At 45.8% G+C, this 27806-nt stretch overlaps 1 protein-coding gene across 1 annotated transcript in view; it reads left to right on the top strand.

Annotated features, from left to right (window-relative positions):
- Positions 1-3788: 3788 nt before the first annotated feature.
- MTARC2 (mitochondrial amidoxime reducing component 2) overlaps positions 3789-27806 on the top strand; it is a 37101-nt gene continuing 13083 nt past the window's right edge. The window contains exons 1-4 of the mRNA XM_050761303.1: positions 3789-4347; positions 10136-10309; positions 16883-17045; positions 18050-18190. Of these exons, the coding sequence (XP_050617260.1) occupies positions 4076-4347; positions 10136-10309; positions 16883-17045; positions 18050-18190 (750 nt within the window). The 5' untranslated portion in view covers positions 3789-4075. The remainder of the gene's footprint in view (positions 4348-10135; positions 10310-16882; positions 17046-18049; positions 18191-27806) is intronic.

Raw genomic sequence — 27806 nt, 5'->3', positions numbered from 1 at the left:
TCTTAATTTTTTGTAGAAACAGGGTCTCATTATGTTGCCCAGGCTGGCCTTGAACTCCTGGGCTCAAGTGATCCTCCTGCCTCAGTTGCCTAAAGCACTAGGATTATAGGTGTGTGCCACTGAGCCTGGCCTAAGGGGACCTTTGATTAACGTTTGACCTGCATCAAACTAGGATGTAAGTGAGAAATAAACTTTTATTTTGTTAGAGCATTGAGATGTTGAGGTTGTTACAATACTTTAGCTTAGCCTGAGTCATGAGATTTTTTATATGAGTTGAAGGTTGACTGTCCTCACAGCCTGATAATCTGATGTGCTCATCTCCTCAGGAAAGACAAACTGCTGCATGACCCTAATGAACACTTCCATTGGCTGCTGGGTACTCACCTTCCTGAAGAAGGCCTGGTTGGGCAAGGCAATATTTGGGCTTTAGGCTTCTTTTTTTCTCTGGTTTCTTGGTTTATATTTTAATTGACAGAATTTTCTTTATCTATATCAGTGCCTCTAGGCAGACAATGATGTCTTATTCACTAGAAAGAGAGATTCTACCTAAGCAGAAGTTGCCAAAATATGACAAACTAGGGAAAAAAGTTATGACTCGGGAAGGCATGGTTAAAGGGTAATTTTCTTAATTTACAAAAGGATCTTATAAATTAACCAAAAAAATAGATAAGGTGATTCAAATCAGAAGGGAAAAAAAATATGCAAACAGCCAATTAGACTAATGAATCCTCAATCTTTGATATGGTTTGGATCTGTGTCCCCACCCAAATCTCATGTTCAATTGTAACCCTCAGTGTTGGAGTTGAGGCCTGGTGGGAGGTGATTGGATCATGGGGGTGGTTTCTCATGGTTTAATACCATTCCCCTTGGTGCTGTCATCCTGAGAGTGAGTTCTCGTGAGATCTGGCTGTTTAAAAGCATGTGGAACCTCTCCCTCTCTCTGGGTCCTGCTCCTACCATGTAAGACATCCACTGCTGCTTTGCCTTCCACCATGAGTAAAAGCTCCCTGAGGTCTCCCAGAAGCAGATGCCGCCATTCTTCCTATACAACCTGCAGAACCATGAGCCAATTAAACCTTTTTTCTTTATAAATGACCCAGTTTCGAGTATTTCATTATAGCAGTACGAGAATGGACTAATACAGCCTCTCATCACCCCTCACTAATTCTACAAATGAAGATGCTGGGCTGCAAATGCACACATTATTGATAAGGAATTTCCCTGCTCCCTTGAAGGCACCCCCAATCCCAGCATTGGTGAATCTTCAAACAGGGCAGGCTCTGATAGGTAATGGCTGGTGAAGACAGCAAAGACTCGGCAGCACTCACCATGGCAAAGTTCCTCACTTGCTATCTATCCCCATCATTTTGCGCATGAGGAGGTGGAAGCATGGAAAGGTCAAGTTACCCATCTATCTAGGTAACTATTTCCTCTTCGATGTCCCATAGATACCTCCCACTCACTGTCTACAACAGGCTCGTCATCTTTTTTCCCAGACTATCTTTTTCTCTTGAATTCTTAATCTCTGAGAACGGTATCCCCACCCCACCCCAGACTTTTATGCCACAGAGCTGGGAGACCCTGTGGGCTCTTCCTCTCTCTCTGGCTCTGTGTTCTGTCATCACTATCTCTTGTTAATTCTGTCCCCTGACCATCTCTCCTAACCACATGTCTATCTCCAGCTCCACTGTTATTTTTCCTTGATTTGGAATTACATCAGCCTGAACTAGGGCATTTGCAACTCATCTTACCATCTGTGGTGTTATTCTTTCTCAGAGCAGCCAGAGTGGCTTTCCTAGCACCCAAGTCTTATCATGCCAGACTGCTGTTCAGAATTCTGAGGTGTCTCCACATTAATTAGAGATAAGATGCATGTTGATCTGACTTCTGCCCACCTGTCCTGCCTCATCTTCCGCCACCTGCTGCATGTACAGGTACATCCTAATACAGCTGGATTGCTGGTGGTTGCCCAAACATGCCACACTGTCTTGTTCCTTCCATTTTTTTTTAGGCTATTGCCCATGCTGCTCCTTTTACCCAGAATCCTCTCCTCTACCCATCTCCAAGCCCCTCCTCATGTTCAAGTCTCAGCTCCAAAGCTCTCTGCTCTGAAAACAGCACTGTCCTGAGATTCAGCTGCTCTTTTGCTTCCACTTCCTCTGTATCTTGACCTTGCTTCTCTTCTGCCATTATCCTCTAGACTTGCAGGGGGAGGTGTCAGTCTTCCAGGGAGTCAGTGAACTGGATGGAGGGGCAGCTTCTTCTAAACTTTAAATCTCCAGTGCCAATCTAGGACAAAGCCTGGTGAATGATCAATACCTATGTGGTGAAAGAAACAGACGATTAATCAATAAGACATTTGCCCTGTCTGGGAGCTCACATACAGCGAGACGATGGCTTTGTAAGCCCCTCACTCTGACAGCAGGCTTGTGGGCAGCGAGGGCTCTGACCCTCCTCAGGAGTTGGGAGAGGCAAAGGGGGTCAGCTCCAAGTGTACACACATCACATTCACCACACCTTGCTTAAAAAACAAATCTGTAAGTCTCAGCTGCCAAGCGTGATGTAAATATATGGGGATTGAGGGACTAATTCTGCTGGCCTGAGGCTTTTCCCTGGGTGGGGAGAGATTCAGGCCCTTTTTGTCTTTCATTTTTCACAAGGAACAGCCAAAGGGAGCCTGGCTCCTCTGGTTCTCCATCCCTCCCAGAGTCTCTTCCCACTCTCCAGAGGGCACCCCTTTCCCAGGGGGTGGCCAGCCCAGATTTGGTAGGTGGCCCACTGGTTGGCCTCCTTAAACTTTCCTAGAACTGTGCCACAGTTTAAGGGACAAACTTTTGAAAAACAAAAACAACCACAAAAAACTTGAAAGACTTCAAACCTTTATTTGTCTAAGAAAATCCACTGTTAACCCAACAGCTTGCTTGAATGGAGTTGTTAAAGATCAACAAAAGCTGGACATTAGTGAAAGCATGAAAACAGATTTGACTCAGTAACTACTTACAGTAGGAGAAAAAGCTGCTCATTCTCATTTGGCAGAGGAGACTGGGCGTTTTAAAGGGTGAAGGAGAGAGTAGGGCGGGGGAAGCTAGCAGGGGCTCAAGTGAAAAATCACGAAGGGGTGGTCAGTATCAATGACCGGGCAGCTGTGCCTGGAGCTGGCAGTTATGAAGCTGGGATTGTACCATCCCACAGAGACTGGGGGACAGAGGCCTATCCTCCCCATGATTGCATTTCAAAGCAATGGCTTTCAGCTCCTTGAGAAAGACACTTCTGAGGTGTAGGCGATACATACACATCTCAAAACAACAGAGAAAGGAATACCCTAAAAAAGGGAGGTCAGAGGCCTTACCATCGGGTGTTGGCTAGAATAAACGGAAAATTCTCCTGGCTGCCTTGAGCTTTCTCGGGAAGACATTTTCCTGGGGTCGAGGTTAGAGGGCAGTGGAGAGTGGAGGACTTTGAGTCATACTCCTATAAGCCACGCTAGAGTTCCTCGTCTTTGAGTGCAGAGGTTTAGACTGTCTTTGTGTGCAGAAAGTCCTGCAGTTCTCACAGAGACCTGCCAGAGAAAGTCGTTCCCAAATGTTTGTAAATCCTCCGTTCTGCAACCCGCCTTCACGTTCTGCGGTGATCTTGTCGTGCGAGAAAACGCGCCATATTAGCAGAGAAGGGGGTGGCAGAGTGCTGGCGCTAAAGGTCACGCTGCACGGGTAACTGTCGCGGTGTAGGGGCGGGGAAGAGGGAGGAGACACTGACCACCCCGGAGCTCGCTGGCTTTGGACGTCGTCGTTCCCACAGCGCCCAGGGTACCCCAGTGGCTCTCTTCCTGTCTTCCCCCATTACCACGCAGGCTTTGTCACCGCATTAAGGCATTCCCGCTCTCCGCGGAACCGCTCTGCCATCTCGGCGGTGAAAGGGTGAGAGGGCCAGTGTTTGGGTCAACTTTGACTCCTCCCACCCGCCCGGATCCTTAAGGGCCTCCTCGTTCCCCCGGATCGTTAAGGGCCTCCTCGTCCTCCAGGGCTCCGGTCGCTGCGGGGTCTGTGCGCAGGTCCGCGACCGCCCTCGTTCTGCCATGGGCGCCTCCAGTTCCTCCGCGCTGGCCCGCCTCGGCCTCCCAGCCCAGGCCCGGCCCAGGTGGCTCGGGGTCGCGGTGCTGGGACTGGCCGCGGTGGCGCTGGGGGCTGTCGCCTGGCGCCGAGCATGGCCCAGGCGGCGCCGGCGGCTGCAGCAGGTGGGCACCGTGGCGAAGCTCTGGATCTATCCGGTGAAATCCTGCAAGGGGGTGCCGGTGAGCGAGGCGGAGTGCACGGCCATGGGGCTGCGCAGTGGCAACCTGCGGGACAGGTACGGCTGAGCGCGGGCGCGGGGCAGCGCGGAGCCTGCCTGGGATGAGGAGGGGGAGGCAGGTGGGGCCCGGCCTATCTGGGAAGGACTATAGAGGTTTGCCGCCTGAGTTTCTGGGCTGACTGTTGAGTCGTTGGTCGTTTAGCTGGGAAAGCCAAGTTCATGTCAGATTTATTTTTGGTGAAGTATGTAGGGGCAATCCCTTGCCCTTCCCTAGACGAGAGAGTCCTCCTCTGTAACAGGAGGGAGTCTGACCTGTATCTCCAAGCCTCCTTAGCTCTAAAATTTGTGATTCTATCTTATTATACCAAAGTAGAAAAATAAAGCTATTGGCACTAGAAAGCAGCAAGAAAGAAACCAAATGTTGTTCAAGGGCATTGGCTTAGACGTCGCTGGGCCTTGTTCCTCACATTTCTCCAATCCTGGGGGTGCCAGGGGGGCCTGATACACTTTGACTAAGGATGAGCAAGTGGCATGGGGACTCTGGGGCAGGGGTCCCTTACTTGCCATTAAGGGAATAGTGTCCCCCCTTCTCCCATAGGCAGAATTGTTCACAGCCTGGAACTTTGAGACTTTTGGGTCTGACACATAGACATTTCATACTTAGGATTAAGATGCCTTCTTCTTCTTCTTCTTCTTTTTTTTTTTTTTTTTTTTTTTTTTGAGACAGAATCTCACTTTGTGGCTCAGGCTGGAGTTCAGTTGCGCTATCTCAGCTCACTGCAACCTCCACCTCCCAGGTTCAGGCAATTCTCCTGCCTCTGCCTCCCAAGTAGCTGGGATTACAGGTGTACACCACCACACCTGGCTAATTTTTGTATTTTTAGTAGAAACGGGGTTTCACCATGTTGACCAGGCTGGTCTCAAACTCCTGACCTCAGGTGATCCACCTGCTTTGGCCTCCTAAAATGCTGGGATTACAGGTGTGAGCCACTGTGCCCAACCAAGATGCCTTCTTATCTGGCTGAGATGGTTTAGCTGTGGCCTATGTCCAAGGGGAGGGAGGTTTGCAAGTTGATCATTCAAGGATTCCTCTAGCAGAGAGCCATCTGCATCCCTGTGTTCACTCCAGCACACACAGATGCACTGTTTTCTGAAGACTGCTGCCTTCTTAAAGAAATGTGGGCTTCCATGGTATTGGAAAACTTCAGTGAGTCTTAGAGAAGTGTTGTGTACACTGACCATATGAATCATGGGAGGATTTTCATTCTCCCACCGCCACCCCAAATTTCTTATCCTGGAGAGCTTTTTCAACTACAATTTCTTGAGATTCCCATCCCAGGACTACTGCAGCAGAATCACCAAGAGTGGGGCCAACTCGTGTAGAATGTTTAAATCTCCCCCTGGTGATTTTGATGCTATAATTAAAGGGTTTTATCTGAGACCATGAAGAAGAGGATGTTTAGAGCTTATTTAAATATGAAGGATAAGAAAAGTCTTCCTATTGCTGGAGAGACTTCAGGCTCTGTGGGACTGGACACCTTCCAAAAAACTGGGAGAACCAAGTTCTCACGATGCATGTCCGGAGAAAATCAGTGTTGCAGACTAGGTTGCACTACTTCCTTCCTCACTTGAAGGATTGGTTTCACAGACAGTTTCCAGTTCTAATCTGCGTTTCCTCTGATCACCTGAAAAACTGTTTCTTTCCCACTTCTCTTTGTCACTGCTTTGCCCTGACTACTGCAACCATGGAAAGAAAATATGTGTCCTTTGCCTGTGCTTTTTGCTCCCATTGGCATCCTAACATAAATACAACTATATTACCGTTCCCTTGTTTTAAACAATAAACGCTTAGGATGGGGTGGGGTGATGTGAAGCCTGGGGTGGAGAGAAAGGCAATGAAATTAATGTTAATTCAGTGGTAAAATGCAGCAGACACTGAGCTAAATCCTGTCGCGTAGATTAGCATATTTAAGCCTCATAACAATCTTGTGGGCTTGGTATAATTATCACTATGCAAATAAGGAAACAGTATCAGAAAGAATGAGTATCTCATCCAAGTCCAGAAAATCAGTGTATGCTGTGGGGATTTGAACTCAGATCTGTGTGAGTACAGTACTTACGCTGTTTGTATGAAACCAGTGCATGATATAAAAGTATAAGGATTGCACTGAGGATCAGGAGACTTGGGACGAACGTTTACAAAGTTTTCTTATTTGCAAAAGAATGAGGTTGAACTTCATGGTCTCTAAAGCCCCATTTTAACTACGTTTTATTTATCAAAGGTTAATTAACAATTTGAAAGCAGGCTTGCTGGAGAGAACTCTGTTCAATGACTGCTCTTCTCTCCACCTGATAATTTAATAACACTACTACAAATGTTCCTAGAATTCAGGGAAAGGCCTCATTTAATGAATTCCATTCTGAACCTGTGTCTTTGGAACTAACTGTTTGAAGGAGCTGGGATTTTCCTCTGGAAGTGCTCTGGGTCTCAAATTTCTGAAGGTATTTTATTCAAAGCTCTTAGTATACTTGTGAACACTTGGCTTGAGCATGCTAAGCATTGAGTGGTTAAAGTCCACCTAGCAGAATGCTGGCATTGGCTGCCTGGTGCAGTTGCTGGGAGGGCGTGCTTGTTCTCCCTGACCTCGGAAATCTCTGCTGTCCTTAGCAGCCATATGTGAGTTGATCAGTTTTTTCTGTCCAAACCCTTACTGAAGCCAGCTTTTTATTTCTTCTGCGCAAATGATTAACTGTTGGAGAAAGGAATCCCTTGAGGTTATTATCCAAGATGTTGTTCCCTGCCCAATTCCTGCTCTCTTTCTCGTCCCATACTCAGTGGTAGGCTTCCTGCTTTCCCTCACTTTTCAGTCCTTCCTGCTCCCCAGGCCAGTTTGTAATTGAGAAATGAGACTTTTTTCCATTGTTTTGGGCTCCACTTACTCGTTGCTGTTGATCAGGGCACTGTAGCTCTTTTGGGGAATTGGGGCTCCAGGCTTCTACACTGATCCATGTTTTACCTGTAAATTCAAGGCACCAGCTTTTATGTTGCAGACTAGGTTGGAGTAACTTGGTCATGATGAAATCCATACTCCAGACTTAACTCTTCTTTCAGATCTGGCAGAATAGAACTAGTTATTCTTTCACTGGGCATCATTTTGTGCACAAGAGGTGAAAAATAATATTGCCCAGGTTGACAGGGAAATGAGATGGTTGGGGTATGTTACAAATGGCAACCTTTTAACCTATGATTACTGTCATTATCCCGACCCAAAATTGGACTCCCGGCAAGTTGCCACTTGCTTTTTCAGTGACAGTGATGAGTGGGAAACCTCTAGCGACTACTTCCCACTGTTAACCCCAGCAGTTAATGCCTGTGTTATTATACAATAGGCTGGAGCCACGGGCCAGGCTGTGAGCCACAGTGAAGGGCAACATTAGTAAGGGATGAATGGGAGATGAGAAGATTCAGCCCATGGAGAAATAATGTCAGAAATAACATGCAAACAGATTTGCCACTCCTGTTTGAACATGCTCTGGTTGTGTGCAGATCTCAAAGGGAGTCTTGTCTGGGGATGGGGCATGTTGGAAGTTAAGGGTGAAGGCTTTGGTGAGGTTAACCAAAGAACTGTGCACCAAGGGACAAGGCTGGAGATAGGGAATAGGGCCCAGCCCTATTAGGCATCTAAATCAGAGGATGCCTGCCTATTTCATTGTAGCCCCGTTCTCTGGGCAGACATCCTCTGATTTACAGAACCCAGCCCCAGGCTGAGTGAACCAGAGAACTGTGGGATCTAAAGACATCTTTGACCAGGCAGGATAGCTCGCATCTGTAATCTCAGCACTTTGGGAGGCCAAGGAGGGAGGATTAATTGAGCCAGGAGTTCTAGACCAGCCAGGAGGTCCAGACCACAGTGGGACCCCATCTCTACAAAAAATAAAAAAATCAGTTGGGCGTGGTGATGTTTGCCTGTAGTCCCAGCTACTCAGGAGACTGAGGCAGGAGGATCGCTTGAACCCAGCAGTTCAAGGCTGCCATGAGCTAAGATCATGCCTTTGCACTCTAGAGCCTGGGTGATAGAGTGAGACCCTGTCTCCTCTCTCGAAATCAATTAAATATAAATATATATATGAATAAATAATACACATATGCATTTATACACTTAGAAAGGAAAAGGTGGTCTCCTCAGAGGAGTGGGGACTTGCTGCTACCCAGTGTCGCCAGCCTTTTGGAAGGGGGTAGCCAAGACAGTTATGGGAATGCCTTTACACTGCCACGCCATCGTCATGCCAGCTAGCAGGGCACAGGCTGCCAGCCATTGTCTTCCGGTATGGTTGCAGGGAAGGGACAGTTTAGCCAGCACCTGGAAAGGACTCTACTGATGAGGAGGTTGCGGATGCAAGACTGTCAGGGTCAGGACAGGGCAGAGACGGATCTCCCTGTGCTCTGCTACCGGATGTCCTCCTGAGGTCTCCTCAGGCTTTCCCTGATGACTCTGGTCATATTTTGGAATGTCTTCCTGGGAAGAGCCATCCCTGCTTCTGGAAGGGGCTGTGCTTTTTATCCTCCTCACATTTGAAAGGCTCTGGCTTTCAGGCACTTTTTACTCACCAGTGCCCACATTTTCTTCACCTGCTTGTTTGCAGATTCTATCTTCTTTCTAAAATAGTGATACTGGGCTGGGCACAGTGGCTCACACCTGTAAACCCAGTACTTTGGGGGGCCAAGGCGGCAGATCACTTGAGGCCAGGAGTTTGAGACCAGCCCAGTCAACATAGCGAAACCCCGTCTCTACTAAAAATACAAAAATAGCTGGGCATGGTGGTGCACGCCTGTAATCCCAGCTACCCAAGAGGCTAAGGCAAGAGAATCACATGAACCAAGGAGGCGGAGGTTGCAGTGAGCTAAGATTGTGCCACTGCACTCCAGCCCGGCTGACAGAGTGAGACTCTGTCTCAAAATAAAGAAAATGAAACAAAACAACTAAACTAAAGGAACCAAACTGTGATATTGACATTTATTTTTCCTAGGAGTGGAAGATTTTTTCTTTTTGGCAACACAGTGTTTTGTGTGGTGTAGGCCCAACCTATATGCTAGGCTGTAGGTAAAAGTCTAACAAACTGGGCCTGGCCAGCTTTCCGTCACTCTTCAGCTCATCCCGTAGAAATACAAAGTATGAAAACCAAGGCCAGCACAGTGGGCTCTCTAGGAAATAAGTGGGATTCTTATCTAATGTGTACTTCTGTGAGTCTTTGTTCTCTATGTCAGAACGTGTGCATGAAAAGGAAAGGCTGTTTGGGAGGTTTCCTGATGTAGGACCCCCACATGCCACAGCAAGTTAAACAGAGCAGAGGCCGGCCTGGTTCTTCTTGGAGGCAGCAACATTGCAAGACCTTTGTCTCAGACTCCAATTCACTTGGCCAGCCTCATCTTGTTCTACAACAAAAGGCCCTGAAAGCTATTTTACTTCTCCCAGGGCCACAGAGACATATATGGCAGACCTACAGAAGCTTCTAACCAAAGCAGAGCCCCCGCACAGGCAGCAGGGTTACCTAAGCAGTGAGGGGGAAGTGTCTGAGCCAGCCTCCTGTTGTCGTTTTTGAAACTGGAGATTGCCAAACATCAGCCAGAAGCTCTCCTAGAACTCTTTCTGCCAAATAAGCTCTTTTTGGGGTCACCAACTTTTAGACTCAAATCATTTGGCCAGACCTGGATAATTGTCTGGAAAATGATGTTAGGTCCCAAGTCGGGGCGGGTGGAGAGTTTTGAGGAAGTAGAAAGCTGGAGGGAAGCTGTTGGGAGGTGGAGGAGGATTTTCTGAGTGTGCCCTGGTTTGTTTCTCTGCAGGTTTTGGCTGGTGATTAAGGAAGATGGACACATGGTCACTGCCCGGCAGGAGCCTCGCCTGGTGCTGGTCTCCATCACTTATGAGAACAACTGCCTGATCTTCAAGGCTCCAGATATGGACCAGCTGGTTTTGCCTAGCAAGCAGCCTTCCTCAAACAAACTCCACAACTGCAGGTGTTCTGCCTGGGGGCATCTGGGGAACTGCAACAGGCTTGATTTCCCTTCAGGCTTCTCGCTGCATTCTGTCTTGCTATAGTTTCTACAGTAGAGGATGACATCAGTAAAGGAAATATTTAATAGAAGTGCAGTTTGGGTTGGGATTGGGCGCGAGTGGATGATGCAGGGTATTGTTTTAAGGGTACCTAGGATTTGTTTTAATCAGGTATGGTTAGACATGCAGACATAGAAATGACTGTCCTGAAAAAAGAAGATGTTTATACCTACAGATTCCTTAGAAATTGGAGGCACGCCAAGCCACATAAGGCCGAGTGGAGAAGCACCAGGGTGGGTCAGGAGGCAGAGGGAGCAGGGGGAACATGGGGGCAAGGGCTTTTATTGTGGTTTCCACAGGAAAGGAGAAGCAAGGCAGGGGTGGCAGGCTTAGGGCTCGCTAGTTTGAATAACTTCAGCAGGCTCTGGGACACAGGTTGTCTGGTACTTGGCTCTGGGGTTGACTAGGGCAGGGGACTAGTGGCCCGGCATGTAAGCACCAAATAAAGGAGGTGACTGGGAGTGCAGACTCTGGATGGGTTGGTATTCCTATTACAGGCACACTTGCAGGTCATCAGTCTATTATTTCTAGGAATTGGTCGGCCCTGGGAGAAGTAGTTTCTTCAGTGTCAACAAGACTCAAAGATGTCAAAGCATAAAACATGCAGAAAATTGAAAGCAAGATTCCCACAAGTATAAAGGTGGTACAATGTGCTCATCTTTAGGGCTTTTCTCCTTTTGTTCAAATCTTCATTCAGAATTGTCAACTCTCCAACCAGGCAGACAAGGGAGTTAGTGGAGACTTAACAGCTGTATCTCAGGGCTGGGTGAGAAGGATGCTGGAGTTTCCAGAGCTTTTCAAATGGACTCTGCAGCCTCTGAAGTGTGTGGTTGAGATGAAGGCACATTCCTTGGGTGTAAGGGATTTCCACTTCTGGCCAAAGGCATACCTCAGGCCTTGGCTTCCTTTTGGCCTGTGGGACTTCTGTTGGGTTGTCAAGTTCCATGGTTTGCTGGGGTCTTGTCCTTCCTCATTAAGAAGACTTAGATGCTTGTCATGAGATGATCTGGATCCCTTGTCACCAACTGAGCTTTTTAAGTGTATGGAAGTTGGTTTTGTCCAAGGTCCTAGGGCTCAGCGGAGAGCCTCGGATCACTCCCTGAACTCTCATCTTATGTTTTTTCAAGCAAAGTGTCTAAGCTGAAATCCACCACTTATGGTTCCCAATTTTCAAAAGTCTGAAGCAATAATTCACTGAATTCAGCACTTCAGGTAATTATCTTAGCAAGCCCGTGAGGGGGGTCCTTAATTCCACTTTACAAACGAGGAAACCAAGCCTTAGATCACTGCCATGAAAACACAGAGCTGGGGTTTGAACCCACTTGCCTCCTAAGGCTTTTGCCTTTAACGTATATGTGTAATGAGAAGAAATGCTTTTCCATAAATGACAGGTTTTGAGCCCATTAATTTTTTGAAGAGGAAGAGTGTAGCCATCTCGACTTAATGGGAAGACATGTGAAGGCAATGGGTAAATACGTGGCTGACATGTGTCACATAACTAATATAGGTGTTGCTCTGTAGACTCACTATGTCGCCGACAGTGAGCAAGCTTTTCCCCCAAGTCTCTTTACCAGCTAAATAGGCAGAAATCTAGGGACACGCACACCTTCCTGGATGGAAAGAGGGAAAGAGCAAGACCTTGTAGGTGAGTTGCCTGGGTCTGAAAAAGACACCAATTGCAGCCTGTTCTTTTTTATTTATTTATTTTTTGAGATGGAGTTTTGCTCTTGTTGCCAAGGCTGGAGTGCAATGGCACGATCTTGGCTCACTGCAATCTCCATCTCCCAGGTTCAAATGATTCTCCTGCCCCAGCCTCCTCAGTAGCTGGGATTAGAGGCATATGCCACCACACCCGGCCAATTTTTTTTTTTTTTTTTAGTAGAGATGGGGTTTCACCATGTTGGCCAGGCTGCCTTTCGAACTCCTGACCTCAGGTGATCCACCCACCTTGGCCTCCCAAACTGCTGGGATTACAGGCATGAGCCACCACGCCCGGCCTGCAGCCTTTTCTTATGTCATTCTGTTCCATGCATCAATTGTAGATCTGGATGAGGTGGGAATAGAGAGCCTGGAACCCTGGCAGTTAGGTGAAAATGATTGAGAGCTGTGCATTTGGATTGACACAGAGGTGTAATCAGTGTACTGCCCTCTCTAGCTGGTTAGACATGCTGTAACTAGTTCAGCCTATATTTATAAGCTATTTGTAATGGATTGGTTGCCAAGGGAACTGCTAAAAACTGAAGAAATAACATAGATAGTGTGCTTAGTTAGTGCCAGCTGCTATGAAAAAATACCATAGTCTGGGTGGCTTAAACAACAGACATTAATTTCTCATAGTTTGGGAAGATGGGAAGTCCAAGGTCGAGGTGCTGGTAGATTGGTGAGGTAGCTTTTCAGGGTTGTAGATGGCCACTTCTCGTTATGTCCTCACATGACCTTTCCTGGTGCCTGCATGAAGAGAGAGAGCATTCTTGTGTTTCTTCCTCTTCTTATAAGGGTACAAATCCCAGTATGAGGGCTCCACCTCATCTAAACCCAATTACCTCCCATAGGCCCCACATTGGGGCTGAGGGTGTCAACGAAGGAACTTTGGGGAGACACAAACATTTGACCCCTAACAGGTGGTAAGTGACAGAGTGATTACCACAGCCAGCCCACCAGAGCTCAGAAACAAATAACATAAACTAACAACCTCAAGTTAGTAAAAAGAAAAGGAAGTCCCTTCACAGCTATTTGGACAAGGCTGAATGAAGTGTCATGAATTTTATATTATTCTACACTTATTTTATTGTATTAATTTTTTTTTGTTTTGAGACGGAGTCTTGTTCTGTCGCCCAGGCTGGAGTGAAGTGGCGCCATCTCAACTCACTGCAACATCTGCCTCCCGGGTTCAAGCAATTCTCCTGTCTCAGCCTCCTGGGTAGCTGGGACTACAGGCGCCTACCACCACACAGACTAATTTTTGTATTTTTAGCAGAGACGGAGTTTCACCATGTTGGCTATGATGGTCTCGATCTCCTTACCTCGTTATCCACCCCCCTCAGCTTCCCAAAGTGCTGGGATTACAGGCGTGAGCCACTGCGCCTCGCCACTTATTTTATTTTAAACTTTCACTGTTAGTGTTTTGAATCAGCTTTCCCTGTTCACCTTGTGTGAAGTTTTTTTAGACTAATTATAGACCAGTATGGCTTCTTGATTATCACAAGGATTTATGAATAATTAGTGTCTTTTTTTTTTTTTGAAATGGAGTTTCACTCTTGTTGCCCAGGCTGGAGTGTGATGGCACGATCTCGGCTCACTGCAACCTCCAACTCCTGGGCTCAAGTGATTCTCCTGCCTCAGCCTCCTGAGTAGCTGGGACTACAGGCAGGCACCACCACACCGGGATAATTTTTGTATTTTAGTAGAAGTGGGGTTTTACCATGTTGGCCAGGCTGTTCTTGAACTCCTGACCTCAAGGGATCCACCTGCCTTGGCCTCCGAAAATGCTGGGATTACAGGCGTGAGCCAGCATCCCCAGCCTGATTATTGTCTTAAAAGGTGACGCTAATGTTTCCTTTTAAGTAAGGGGAAGTAAGACATGACTTCAACCCTATATTGAATTTTTGGCTCAATTTAGAGAATATTGATGTGAAAATATGTATGTGCGTCTGGGGGGGGTGTGTGTGTGTGTGTATTAAAGCACCTGCAAGAGGACCTGGTACACAGTAAGCACTTAACTAGATATTAGCTCTTAAATAGCTATTATCTTTATTGTATTAATCCACCTTATCTATAAATATTATTTTTCTTCACTTCTTTATGTCTTATTTTATCTCTTTAATAAAGTTTTATAATTTTATCTGTAATGGGATTTTACATTTAGTAAAATCCCGTGTTAGATTTAGTACTAAACATTTACTCCTTTCTTCCACTTTTACATGGCAAGTCTTAAAAACACATTTTTTGTTTGCTGTGTAAGATTGGTATTATTTATTCTTTAATTATTAGTAGAACCTGCCAGTAAAAGTATCTGGATTTTCTTTGTAAGAGTCTATTCAAATTTTTATGCCCTCTTACATAATTTTTAGTGAGTTGCTTTTGATTTGTGAGTTAAGAGATTGCTTACTCATGAAGTTTTATTGAACCCACAGAGCAAGGGTCAGTTTTTTTCTATGGAATGTTGCTGATGAGACATTTTGTGTCAAAATGTAGAAGAGAATGTATTCTGCAGAAAATTCTGCAAGAATTGGAGAAGATGGCATGGCAGAGGGAATGATACCAGCCGGTGCAGGGATGGGAGACAGGGCCGGTGGAGGGATGCCTTCCATGGGGGGGGAAGGGATCCTGGTTGATCAATATTCCTTTGCCCTGTTGGCGGCTTTTCTACTTTTCAAAGTGCCACCCATAAGCTTCCCCAGGTGGGTGGATGCTGTGGGTAATACGTGTGCACTTACGTACAAGTGCTGTGCTAAGGGGATAAGGGAAGAGCTCCATCGAGGAGCATATACTTAGGGAACTGCTGAACAGTGGGATGGAATCAGTTTTAGGGGAAAGACAGAAGGCCAGGAGAGGATCATGAGATGTCCGTAGAGCCAAGAATTAATCAGAGGTGAAACAGTGGCTTCAAGAACGGAGTTTAGAGAGAAGGAATAGGCCCAAGCAATGTGAAAGGAGCAGCATTGAGATTTGACAGTAGATGGGAGAGGAGGTAAGAGGGTAGGGAGTCTCTAACCTCAGACCAGGATTGTGAGTGGCAAGGTATACAGGGGTTCATCTAACTGGGAGCACCTCAGGTGTCCACATTGAATTCCTTCACGTGCATTGCCTCAGGAGTCCTCACACTGGTGTGAACCTTCCCACGGGGAGGGGCAAGCCCTTCCCATGGTAGATGAGGGTAGGGGAATCAATTTCCAGATCCTGTGAATCATATCTACAGTCGTCAAGTTCTTCTGTCTCACCATAAACCTTTCCTCTTTGTACAGAGGAAAGGCTTTTGTCTGTCCACCCCACGTCTTACTAGGGGCATTGTCCGTGGAGGGAAAATCATACAGGGTCCCAAACAATGAAAAATGCTGGTGTTGATAAAGAGGGTGATGTTAATGACAGGGTAAACTTGTTGTACAAATCAGTGGTTCCAACTCTTTGTCTTACATGAAAATGAAGAGGCCTCCAATCAAATTGTTGCTGATAAATCATGAAAAATACTTGTTGAGGACCAATCGCTATGTGACATACATTGCCTAGAGGATCAAGGAATAAGTGAAATTACTATAACTCCCATTTCTGTCTCTTTATTTGTGTGAAAAATTCCTCAGGGCTTATTTAAAGGAAAGATTTAAAATTAATACTGAACCTTGTCTTATTCTAGCAATATGTGAGATTCATTCAGAGTTTTATGGATGCTCTATAGGGTTCATTAAGCGTTTAATTTCCAATAAAATCTGATTTTTAATGTTCAGTAATTATCAAAATATATAGCATATCTATTTTGTTATGATATATAAATCATAATTGTAATGATAACTCAATCCTGAAAACATTTCTTCACACTTGAAAGCTTAAGAAACAAAGCAAATTTAATTGCTTCAAAAGAAATACAGTAAGTGATCGATAGCCATAAAAATATATTAGGATAAAGTTACATAAATAAAAGAATATGCATATGTGTTCATGAATAAAAAGAGGAATAACACAAAAATGTTTAAATGGATAATGGTGGATATCAAACCAACATGGCCTTTAGATCTCATTACATACTTTTAAAAGCATACTGCAATCATTTTATTTTAAATGTCAATGTTTAAAATTCAGTGGAAATGATATCGTTCAGAACAAATTAAACTTATGATGAAAAAGTTTACCTGTCAACTTATAGTTCTGTGAAGGGTCCATAGCTTTTTAAAACTCCTTTGGGGAATTTAAGCAAGAAAACCTTGAGGGCCACTGTGTTATGTAAAGTTATCTGTTGCCACCAAGTGACATAGGTAGATACCATATAATTTTCTCCAATTTACAACTGGAGACAGGTCAGAGAAGTTAAATGATTTGCTTATGGCCACAGAACTAGAGAATGGCCGAGTTCCAATTTGACCCAGGTCTGTTGGATTCTAAGCTCAGGGTACATCTGCCACAGGACAACCCCTCTCCTCTTGTGAAAGTGTCCTAAATCCTTGTGTTCATGGACACTGCAGCTTAGGTATCCAGAAGCTTGTTGGGAATGTAGAATCTCAGACTCCAACCCAGACTTACTGAACCAGAATCTGCATCCAAACAAGATCCTGGAGGATTTGCACATACATTAAGGTTTGGGTAGCTCTTCCCCAGAGCACATTCTACTCCTTTCTCCTGTGCTTTTGCTCAGCTTTGACCCAAGGAACACTTAACAGCCCTCTGGGCTGGTCAGGTCCCAACAGTCCAGCTGTTCATTTTTGACACCATCCCTCAGTGTATTGAAAATAAGTAAGTCACCTGGTGTTCTTTTGTGACCTTTCCAGGATATTTGGCCTTGACATTAAAGGCAGAGACTGTGGCAATGAGGCAGCTCAGTGGTTCACCAACTTCTTGAAAACAGAAGTGTATAGATTGGTTCAATTTGAGACAAACATGAAGGGAAGAACCTCAAGAAAACTTCTCCCTACTCTTGATCAGAATTACCAGGTGAGCTTACAGAGAGTTTACCTTCACTCCTACTAGTCACCCTTCTCTTTCTGACTTCCTTCACGGTCGGCAAAGAGCCTCTCTTGGGACCTCAGTTAACAAAATATGATAATGGCCTTGGTGAGTGATAATGAGGGCACAGCCTGGGCAGAGGTACCGGGGGATGGAAAAGAAGGTGGATATGAGAGATGTCTCAAAAGTGGGATCTCTAGGGTATATGGAGGATTGAATATGAGAGATATTGTGGAGCGGGGAGCCGGGGTGACTCCCAGGTAGATGGAGATGCAAGAGAAAACTGGCTGGAGAAACAAAAGTGAGAAGTTTGTTCGGGACTAAATCCAAGTTTCCTGGAATTACAGGAGCAGGCTTTGTTCTGACCTGCCCCTCACAATCTGTGAGGTGTGCTTATTTCAGGTGCTGGCAAGGCGCCTCCCCGTAAGGAAAACTGTCCCCTGAGCCAAAGACCAAAGCCTCTGATTCTGCCATGAGCTAAGGTTTAAAATACAAGGACCTCAGGGAGTTTCTCTCAGTAGCCCCTAAACTACAAGCTCCTTGAGGGCAGGGGTTTTTATCTGCTTTCTTTACTGCTGTTTCCCTACTAGAACAGTGCCTGGTAGTGCTCAGTAAATGCTTAGTGAGTGAATGGTGTTGTTGAGGAAATTATTACTGGAGTATAGCTGATTGGCAGTAGGTCCTCGCTGTTTGAGGATGATGTGGGAAGGGGTCGCTGCTGGAGTGGGAGTGGGAACCCAGGAAGAGGAAGCGTGGTGGGTGACATTGGCCCAGAGCTGGCCCTGGCTGCAGCCCTGTTCCTGTGTATGGACATGGACTGCTCCAGTTCCTGGCCACTTGCAAGCCCAAAGTCACGTCTCTCTCCTTCCTGAACACCGCTCCCCTCTTCTGCACTGAAGTGATTTTGCTTCTGGACATTACTTAGCTTTGCAGTTGGTCTAGGCCATTTTGTGGAGTGGGGGGGGGCCTGACTATCCTGTGTTCTTGGCAAGGTGGCCTACCCAGACTGCTGCCCGCTCCTGATCATGACAGATGCCTCCCTGGTAGATCTGAATACCAGGATAGAGAAGAAAATGAAAATGGAGAATTTCAGGCCAAATATCGTGGTGACCGGCTGTGATGCTTTTGAGGAGGTAAGTGACCCACTGCTTTTGTGCATCGTGCTCAGATATGCTGCTCGCGGTGCTAAGGTAACTCTGCTGTAGCCAGAGCCAACTCAGATCCGCCAAGGTCGAGTCGTTCATTCATTGCTGCTGCCATCACTCATTGCTTGTGCCATCAACGCGCCGGCCTCGGCCTTGCGGGGGCACGTTGCTCTCACCCGTTAATGCTTGGGCCCCAAAGCAAACAGTCAAAACTTGAAATCGTAGCAAGTCTGAGGTTGGAATATGTAATCATAGCTCAGAGATAACTGAGGGAAGCAAAGATAAAGGAGAAAGATAAAGCCATTTTCCACTTCTCTATCACTCAGCAGTGCTCTCAAAGATTTGAGACCTTTAGAAGCCCCATGCCCCAAAGTGCAGACCAAGAGGACACAGGCAATCTGCCCCTGGAGACATACCATGCTGTGGCCCGAGTTCTCTCCCACGGCATGTACATGCTCTTTTATGGGGTTGGAGCCAGAAATTTCCACCCTTTTCAAGGACACACCTTTGTGGTCTTAAGGGAAAACTGCATCAGAACCCAGTAGAAACCTTGAACTCTGTACGTAATATACATATAGCTGGGTGTTGCTTTATAATAAGAAGCATTAGCCATCATATTAAGCCTGAGGGGTAAGCTAAACTTTCCAAGTAGTGGAAGTTCAGTGACAAATACCATTTATTGGGTGTTTACTGGGTGCTAGGCATTAAGCTAAATAAACATTTGAGATAAATTACTTTATTTGATCTTTACAATAACCCTGTGAAATTTGTGTTACTGTCTCCTTTTTATAAGGAAAATGAAGCTCAGAGGTGTTATACACTTTGCCTAGCAGGTAAATGGTGGCTGGCATTAGAACACAAAACTTGTAACTCCAGCATCTGTAGAGCTGGGGTGACAATTCTAATTTAGAGATCCCAAGTAGTTAACTCTGAGAGGAGAGGCTCGTAAACACCCTCTCAATTCTTTGCTCCCCTGAATGACCGTACTTCCTTTTGTGTGAGTAAAATGTGCCCTTTTTTTTTTTTTTTTTTTGAGACAGAGTCTCACTGTGTCACCCAGGTTGGAGTTCAGTGGCACAATCTCGGCTTACTGTAACCTCCACCTCCCAGGTTTGTGTGGTTCTCCTGCCTCAGCCTCCAGGGTAGCTGAGACTACAGGCACATGTCACCACACTTGGCTAATTTTTGTACTTTTAGTAGAGATGGGATTTCTCCATGTTGGCCAGGCCAGTCTTGAGCTCCTGACCTCAGGTGATCCACCCGCCTCAGCCTCCCAAAGTGCTTGGATGACAGGCATAAGTCACTGTGCCCAGCCCTTGGATTTGTTGATAAACACTGTTCTTTAGGATAAACCTTTGCGCTGAGCCTAGTATAAATCATCATACATGTAGGCACTCTGTATTTTCTGATAATTTGAAAAATAGCTGCCACGCGCTGTAGGCACTCATGCCTATAGTCCCAGCACTTTGGGCCAAGGCAGGAAGATTGCTTGAGCCTAGGAGTTTGAGACCAGCTTGGATAACATGGCAAAACCCCATCTCTACTAAAAGAATACAAAAATTAGCCAGGTATGGTGGTGCGTGCCTGTAGTCCCAGCTACTTGGGAGGCTGAGGTGGGAGTATGGCTTGAGCCCAGGGTCGGAGATTGTGCCACTACACTCCGGTCTGGGTGATAGAATGAGAACCTGTCTATTAAAAAAGAAAAAAGAAAAAGGGAAAGAGCAATAGCAATGTATACAGAAGTTGTCTACTTGATGATGTTGTCTTGTCATTTGTTATCTAGTTGAATTCCTCTGTGCCTTTGTTAATTTTAAAAATTCAGTAGCCGGGCGTGGTGGCTCAAGCCTGTAATCTCAGCACTTTGGGAGGCCGAGACGGGTGGATCACAAGGTCAGGAGATCGAGACCATCCTGGCTAACATGGTGAAACCCCGTCTCTACTAAAAATACAAAAAACTAGCTGGGCGAGGTGGTGGGCGCCTGTAGTCCCAGCTACTCGGGAGGCTGAGGCAGGAGAATGGCGTAAACCCGGGAGGCGGAGCTTGCAGTGAGCTGAGATCCGGCCACTGCACTCCAGCCTGGGCGACAGAGCGAGACTCTGTCTCAAAAAAAAAAAAAAAAAAAAAGAAAAAAAAAATTCAGTAATCTATTATGGGTCAGGCATGGTTTGTAGGAGCCCGGATACAGGCTCTTGCTCTTCAGAATGTTCCAATATGAGGGGCATGGATCTTGCTCTTCAGAATGTTCCAATATGAGGGGCACGGCCAGGAGACAATGACAGCCCAGTGTCAGAAGTGCTTTTGTGTACATACTTAGAAGCTACCAGAGATGTATAGAAGTAGAACTGCCTAACTCTGCCTGGAGAAGGGAGGCCTGGGCATGGGGAGGGGTCACGTCCAGCTCCCCGGAAGCAATGCTGTTCACCCGGTACTTGTGTGGACCGTGTGCAGGCCAGCGTCAGAGGAGGGTCTTTATGGGTAAAGGCGACAGGTGGTTGGGAGGCCTAGAAGCATGAGAGGCCATGAATAAAGGGGTGCTTGGGAGCGTTTTAGCATCACAGGAGCATGGGGGTAAAGGAGAAATGTCAGGGCGGCTGGACTGGAGCTGGCTGGAGGCCACCACACCAAAGAGTTTGGATTTTATACTGTGGATATTGAGGAGCTGGCAATGATTCTGAGCAAGGGAGTAATTATGATTTGCATTCTTCCAACAAATATCTGCTGAATGCCTGTACAGCGTGCCAGGCGCATATTATTCTGGCAACTCTCTTGAATGCTCATTGAAAGGCAGGGAAGCCTGAGACAGAAATACCAAGGCCAGGTCCAATCACTAGAGAGTCTTTTTTTTTTTTTTTTCTTTTTTGAGACAAGGTCTCTGTCACCCAAACTGGAGGACAGTGGTGCGAACACGGCTCACTGCAGCCTCAAACTCCCCAGCTCAGGTGATCCTCCCACCTTAGCCTTCCAGCTTCCCAGCTAGCTGGGACTACAGGCATATGCCATCATGCCTGGCTAATTTTTGTATTTTTTTGTAGAGACAAGGTCTCCCTATGTTTCCCAGGCTGGTCTTGAACTCCTGGACTCAAGCAATCTGCCTACCTTAGCTTCCCAAAGGGCTGGGATTATAGTCATAAGCCACCTCACCTGGCTAAGAGTCTTTTTTCTAAAGTGCAGATTAGTAGGCCTTACCTGAAATCTACATGAGCATTGTGACAAGGCCTGCACCTCTGCACTGGCAGCATCATCCCAGGTGAATCTCATGCCCACAGTGTCTGGAGAAGCACGGAGTTAGGAGAGTGCAGGGACCATAGGGGTCAGAGATGATATGGGATTGGGGCTGGGAGGGCAATGGAGAATGCCAGAGAGGAAGAGGCCCCTGATATACTCAGGAGACTGGTTTCTTGATGGAAGGAACTAATGAATCTAGACTTGGTGGGACCTGAAGTTTATACAACTTGGGGGTCCCTTTAAGAAAAAAATAAAATTATTAACAAAAATATATAAAATTAACAAAAATAAAATTAGGTTCAAGGCCTTGAAAGGTTCTGTGCAAATAAGGGGCCTAAGGCTCAAGCCTCACTGGTTTCCTAGTACACCCACCTGCCCCTCCCAGTTCTAGTTTCCCACATTGTCTAGTAGGATGTACATACAATTGGATTCATTAAATGCTTGGTAAACAACAAATGAAATTCATGCTCTGTTTTAAGAACGTATGTTACTGAAGATTGGAATGGAAATAGTTCGGGGAATAGAAATTAGTCCATGAAGCAACAGTTCTTCCACAGGAATCCTGTAATTCTTCCATTATTTTCTGAGAAACTTTCTTTTAGGGAATAAAATGTTTCTTGATTTGTTTCCACTAAAGAACAGATTATTTTGGTATTAATTTTAGTTTAAGATCTTGAGCCAAGGAAATAAGAAAAAAAGACACTCTTGTCCTTGGCTGAAGCGTTTTTGCTTTCCTGTACCTTGCCAACCTCTAATTTTTGTTCTCCTATAACTTGTCAAACTTAACCTAAGGCTAATGAAAACCTAATCCTGCTTTCTTAGGCAGAGTGGAGTCTTCTTCTTCTTCTTCTTCTTTTTTTTAATAATAAACTGAAAATAAAAGTACAAACAAAAACAGGCCAGGCGTGGCCTAGAACTTTGGGAGGCCAAGGCGGGCAGGTTGTGTGAGAGTCCAGGAGTTTGAGACCAGCCTGGGCAACAAGGTGAAACCCCACCTTTACAAAAAAATAATTAATTAAAAGTGAGAAAAATAAACTCTTAAATGAATTTGTGCCTCCAAGTCCATTTGTCATTTTATTCCTGCTCTATGATGGGCTTACAGAAATAGCAAATAAGATAGAATACTCTGATTTTTCTGAAACAGTCCTCTGGCCATGCGCATAAAAAAAATCATTCTTATTAAATGATGCTAATGTTGCTGATGTATTCTTCCTTAAATTAGGAAGCCCATTAGTTAAAGGCCTAAGGCATTAACCTGTCTACCTGGTACCTCACAAAACTGTAACTCTTTCAATGAGTAGGACTCTGTTAAATATTCATGTAAAATGATAGAACCTGTACATATTTAATATGCCAATTAATCATTAAAAATTAGCAAACCTCAACATGAAATTCAGGCCATCATTTACTGCAAAAACACAGAGTAATAGGAGAATGTATTGTGTAACATTTACTGTTTGTGGCCTAAAGTACTCTGTACTTTGTCCATGTAGCTGAGAATGTTAAGCAATTTTTGGAAGGCTGCTTCCTTGGGTCAGTGTGGTGTGCTTGAGTTCTGGGAATGCAGCACGACGAAGTTTAGAAATAATAAAATCGACCAATGCTTCCTATCTCTGTAGTTGGCCATTGTGGGGTCAGTGTTTACTGAACTTTGCTCACTGTCCTGATGAGCTAAACTTGATGTTTTTAATGGAATGTCTTGTTTGTATCAGTCCTCACTCCACATTATGAAAGAATTGTGGAGAAGCTTGCAGAAAACTCTTGGTGTGTTATCTTTCACTCAGGAAGTGCTTCTCCAGGAAACTTCCAGAGAGGGAGATTTTGAAGCTGGACAGCTGTGGTTGGACTCTGAGCCTCACTGCGTACTGGCTGTGTGGATTGGGTCCTCCCAGTCTTACCCTTTCCAGCTGTTTTTGTAAACACAGTTTTTGTAAACACAGTTTTTGTAAATCATGATCACTAGACTTTTCAGTCCGCAGAACCTGAGTTTGGATGGGTTAGGATATGAGATAACGAGTCTCTTTTCTGGCGTAAGAACAGCAGTCTCTACCAGGCTTCAGGGATTTCTTGAAGCAGCAGTAATGATAACAATATACAAAAATAACAGCAAGAATCATGACTCATTGCTATTGAACACTTACTAGGACGCAGGCACCGTGCCAGACCCTTTACATGCATTATCACATTTAATTCTAGTTCCCTTTCCAGACTGTGGGTCACAACCCATTATTGGGTTCTAATATCAGTGTAGTGGGTCCTGACTAACACTTTTAAAAGAAGAATAGGAGGCCGGGCGCGGTGGCTCAAGCCTGTAATCCCAGCACTTTGGGAGGCTGAGGCGGGCGGATCACAAGGTCAGGAGATCGAGACCACAGTGAAACCCCGTCTCTACTAAAAATACAAAAAATTAGCCGGGCGCGGTGGCGGGCGCCTGTAGTCCTAGCTACTCAGGAGGCTGAGGCAGGAGAATGGCGTGAACCCGGGAGGCGGAGCTTGCAGTGAGCCGAGATCGCGCCACTGCACTCCAGCCTGGGCAACAGCGTGAGACTCCGTCTCAAAAAAAAAAAAAAAAAAAAAAAGAAGAATAGGATGGAATAAAAGATATCAGAGTAAACTATATATAGAAGGGTTAAGAATTGTCTTGCAAAACTCTCTCATGTGTACACATGAGAGAGTATTAGGAAACAATGTAAAATGTAATTTTTACTGTGGGCCATGGTGGAAAATGTTTGATAGCCATTGAGGCGGGTCATGTTTTGATCCTTCTTTTTCAGATGAGGAAACTGAGCCTCAGAGGAGTTGAGTCACTTGCTCTCGAGGTCGCATAGCCAGTGTGTGGCCAAGTGAGGACTTGCACTCTGGCTGGCTATCAAAAGTCCATGAATATCCGCTCTGCGACCTTGTTAAAGTCATTTTCAGGTCATTTGGCAAACCTGTATTGGGCCCCAGTCACTGTGGGTGGGCTGGGGTCATGGGTGTCATGGGCTGCCCTCTGAAAGAAGCAGGACAATTGTGCTCAGTAGAAAAAACAGAGAAGAAGAACAGGTATCAGCTTTGGCATAATGAAGATTAGCCTGAATTTCATGTTCATTATCTCTGTTAGAAGCAAGCTGAAAGCGTCTGAAAGTAATTTTTCTTTCTTTTTTTTTTTTTTTTTTTTTTTTTTTTGAGACTGAGTCTGGCTCTGTCGCCCAGGCTGGAGTGCGGTGGCCAGATCTCAGCTCACTGCAAGCTCCGCCTCCCGGGTTCACGCCATTCTCCTGCCTCAGCCTCCCGAGTAGCTGGGACCACAGGCGCCCGCCACTTCGCCCGGCTAGTTTTTTTTTGTATTTTTTAGTAGAGACGGAGTTTCACCGTGTTAGCCAGGATGGTCTCGATCTCCTGACCTCGTGATCCACCCGTCTCGGCCTCCCAAAGTGCTGGGATTACAGGCTTGAGCCACCGCGCCCGGCCTAATTTTTCTTTCTTAACGAAAAGAACCAAGCAGGGGTCTGGGGAATGCAGGTGTCCCCTCCCTGCGGACGTTTGTGGCATGCCTTTCAAGGTAAAAGTTTCATGTCCTCATCTGGGGAGCTCCTGACATGCATATATTGTTAGCGGACCTCAGCAGGAGTCTTGGATAGGTTTGCCTTGATTAGGAAAAGCACCAATGATTAAAACAGGAGGATAGAGATCAGGAGTGGATGGAGTAGGAATACATTCACATTTCTGAAGAATTTGCCAACAGAACTCCTTTACTTAAGGAGATCTCCTTCTACATTTGCTGTTTTGATTACACCTGAGTCATTTGAAATATTTTCCAGAGGGGCTTTTAGGAGTTGGGCAAGAGGGAGTGGAAGACGGCACAGCCAAGTACTACAGGGCTTTCGCCTCTTTCTCATCAAGGAGAAGGAGGAGATGCTTCTGGGGGTACCTTCCACACAGCCTCACACAGCTTTCTTCATGACTACACCCAGTGAGTAAGCGAGACACCACTGGAAAGTCCGCAGCTAAGGCAATCAGCGGAAGACAGATTAAGAGCAGATATGCAGTGAGATCTGCCTGGGCCCGTGGGTCTCCCTCTGGCTGCACATCGGGCCACCAGACAACCTTAAACAACACTAGTGGCTCCATCTCAGGTGCAGCTTGGGCAGAGGGAGCTTTTGAAGCTCCCCTGGGGTTTCTAGTGTGCAGCCAGTGGTGGGAACCTCTGGGCTAGGGTTTTCCTGGGGAACAAAGTCGTAACTGGCAGGAGTTACAGATGTGCCTGGAGACCAGCGTGGCCCTTAAATCATCATGAGCTTGGCCTTAACCTCCCTGAGCATGATTTTCTGATCTTAAAGTTAACAGGTTCTACCAAGGGACTTTAAAGGCTCTTTGCAGCGCTCAAGTTGTTTAATTCCCTGGGCACTTTCTTCTCTCTCTCTCTCTCTTTTTCTGTGTGTGTGTGTGTGTGTGTGTGTGTGTGTGTGGTCGGTAAAGGCACTTTATCACAAATGTCTCTCAGAACCCCCTCTCTGATAGAACCACTGCATTGGCTTTTTTTTTTTTTTTTTTTTTTTTTGGGCGGGCGGATCATTAGGTCAGGAGATCGAGCATCTTGACTAACACCGTGAAACTCCACCTTTACTAAAAATAAAAAAATAATAATAAAAAAAAATTAGCTAGGCATGGTGGCGGGCGCCTGTAGTCTCAGCTACTCGGGAGGCTGAGGCAGGAGAATGGCGTGAATCCGGGAGGCAGAGCTTGCAGTGAGCCGAGATTGCGCCACTGCACTCCAGCCTGGGTGACAGATCAAGACTCCGTCTCACAAAAACAAAAACAAAACAAAACAAACAAAAAAAACTCATATTGCACATGCTGTGTTCTAGCTTTTTTGTAAGTGAGCTTGTTTAATATTAACAGTCTCTTAAAGTCTATTTCTCGAGATTTCCTTCACCATGCTTTTTCTAGTTTATTCCTGGTCCTGAGTGAACAAGGCTTTGTGTGAGACCTTGTTGAACTGAATTTGAGGCAAGAATTTGGCCATTGAATTGTGTTTATCAGGTCTCATCTACTCTAAATACATTATATTTCAGAACAAAGAGGAAGTGTGTCTTCAGTGACGGTAGTTCATGGTATTCCCCTCGAGTGTGTGTGATACATGAACTCACACTTATCAATCACTTGTAAGGAGTGGTCATTCACTTTACAATGCTACCCCAGAGACAAGCCCTTCAAATACAGATGTTGGAGTAGACATGGTAGAGTGGAGGTAGGCAGGAGTGATCTCAGAGACCATGACTCCCCCATACCTTTCTCTCGCTGTCCTCTGGAGGACTGTGAGTCACTGCATGGACTTAGCGTGCTGAAAAGCAATCCAGCACAGCCCAGGCTACTGCCTTTGGCAATTCAATTGGTAGCTGCCCCTCCCAACCTCCGCCGTTGGTCATGTGGGACACCCAGTCAAGCCCGGAGTGGGAGACTAGGATGTGTGATGTCCATTAGCCACTAAAATTCTCGTGGCCATAACCTCCCCTGAGAGGAAACTGCTATGTGAGTGGAACACACAGACCCACATCAGCCCTGCAGAATGTCCCAACCAGTGAATACACTTCAGAGCAACACAGCCACATCTCGAGCTCTGATTCCCTTTTTGTAGCCTGTTGCTGGTGTTTTTAAGAGTAGGTGGTCTCCAGAGAACAGAAGCCAGCTTCTAAAAAAGCCTTAGGCAGTCCAGTCACCATGGCTCACGCCTATAATCCCAGCACTTTGGGAGGCCGAGGCAGTCAGATCACCTGAGGTCAGGAGTTCGAGACTAGCCTGACAACTATGGTGAAACCCCAATCTATATTAAAAATACAAAAATTAGCTGGGCATGGTGGTGGATGCCTGTAATCCCAGCTACTTGGGAGGCTGAGGCAGGAGAATTGCTTGAACCTGGGAGGCAGAGGTTGCAGTGAGCCAAGATCGTGCCATTGCACTTTAGCCTGGGCGACAGAGTGAGACTCTGTCTCAAAGAAAAAAAAAAAAGCCTTAGGCTTCTGTCTTTCTCTTCTGCTAGGATTTTCCAGGTCCAAGTGTCCCAAACAGCAGATGCCTCCAGGCACATTTAATATGCCTAAGCGTGCTGAAAAGCAGTCCAGGCACATTATTGGTTTACAGAAATGTGTCTCATGCGATTCCATAGGAGCATACACCAGCTATTGTGTAATGTGAGGATACTTATCCTTGAAGGATAAAGCACACTGGGTCTCCACACAGTGCCATTCAAACATGGGGTCATGAGAAAGCCCAGGGAGTCTGGAACCAGGGGTGTGGAAAACATTTTAATGACGAATTTCAACAAACTTTTCAGATAGTTAATTTTTTTCTGATTATAAAAGACATTTTTAAAAGTAATTCATCTTCTTTGCACAG

Source organism: Macaca thibetana, chromosome 1 (assembly GCF_024542745.1).
Source record: "Macaca thibetana thibetana isolate TM-01 chromosome 1, ASM2454274v1, whole genome shotgun sequence".
In the NCBI taxonomy this organism is placed as follows: domain Eukaryota; kingdom Metazoa; phylum Chordata; class Mammalia; order Primates; family Cercopithecidae; genus Macaca; species Macaca thibetana.
Note: the sequence above shows the minus strand (reverse complement) of the source record. Positions and strands in the feature narration are given on the sequence as shown.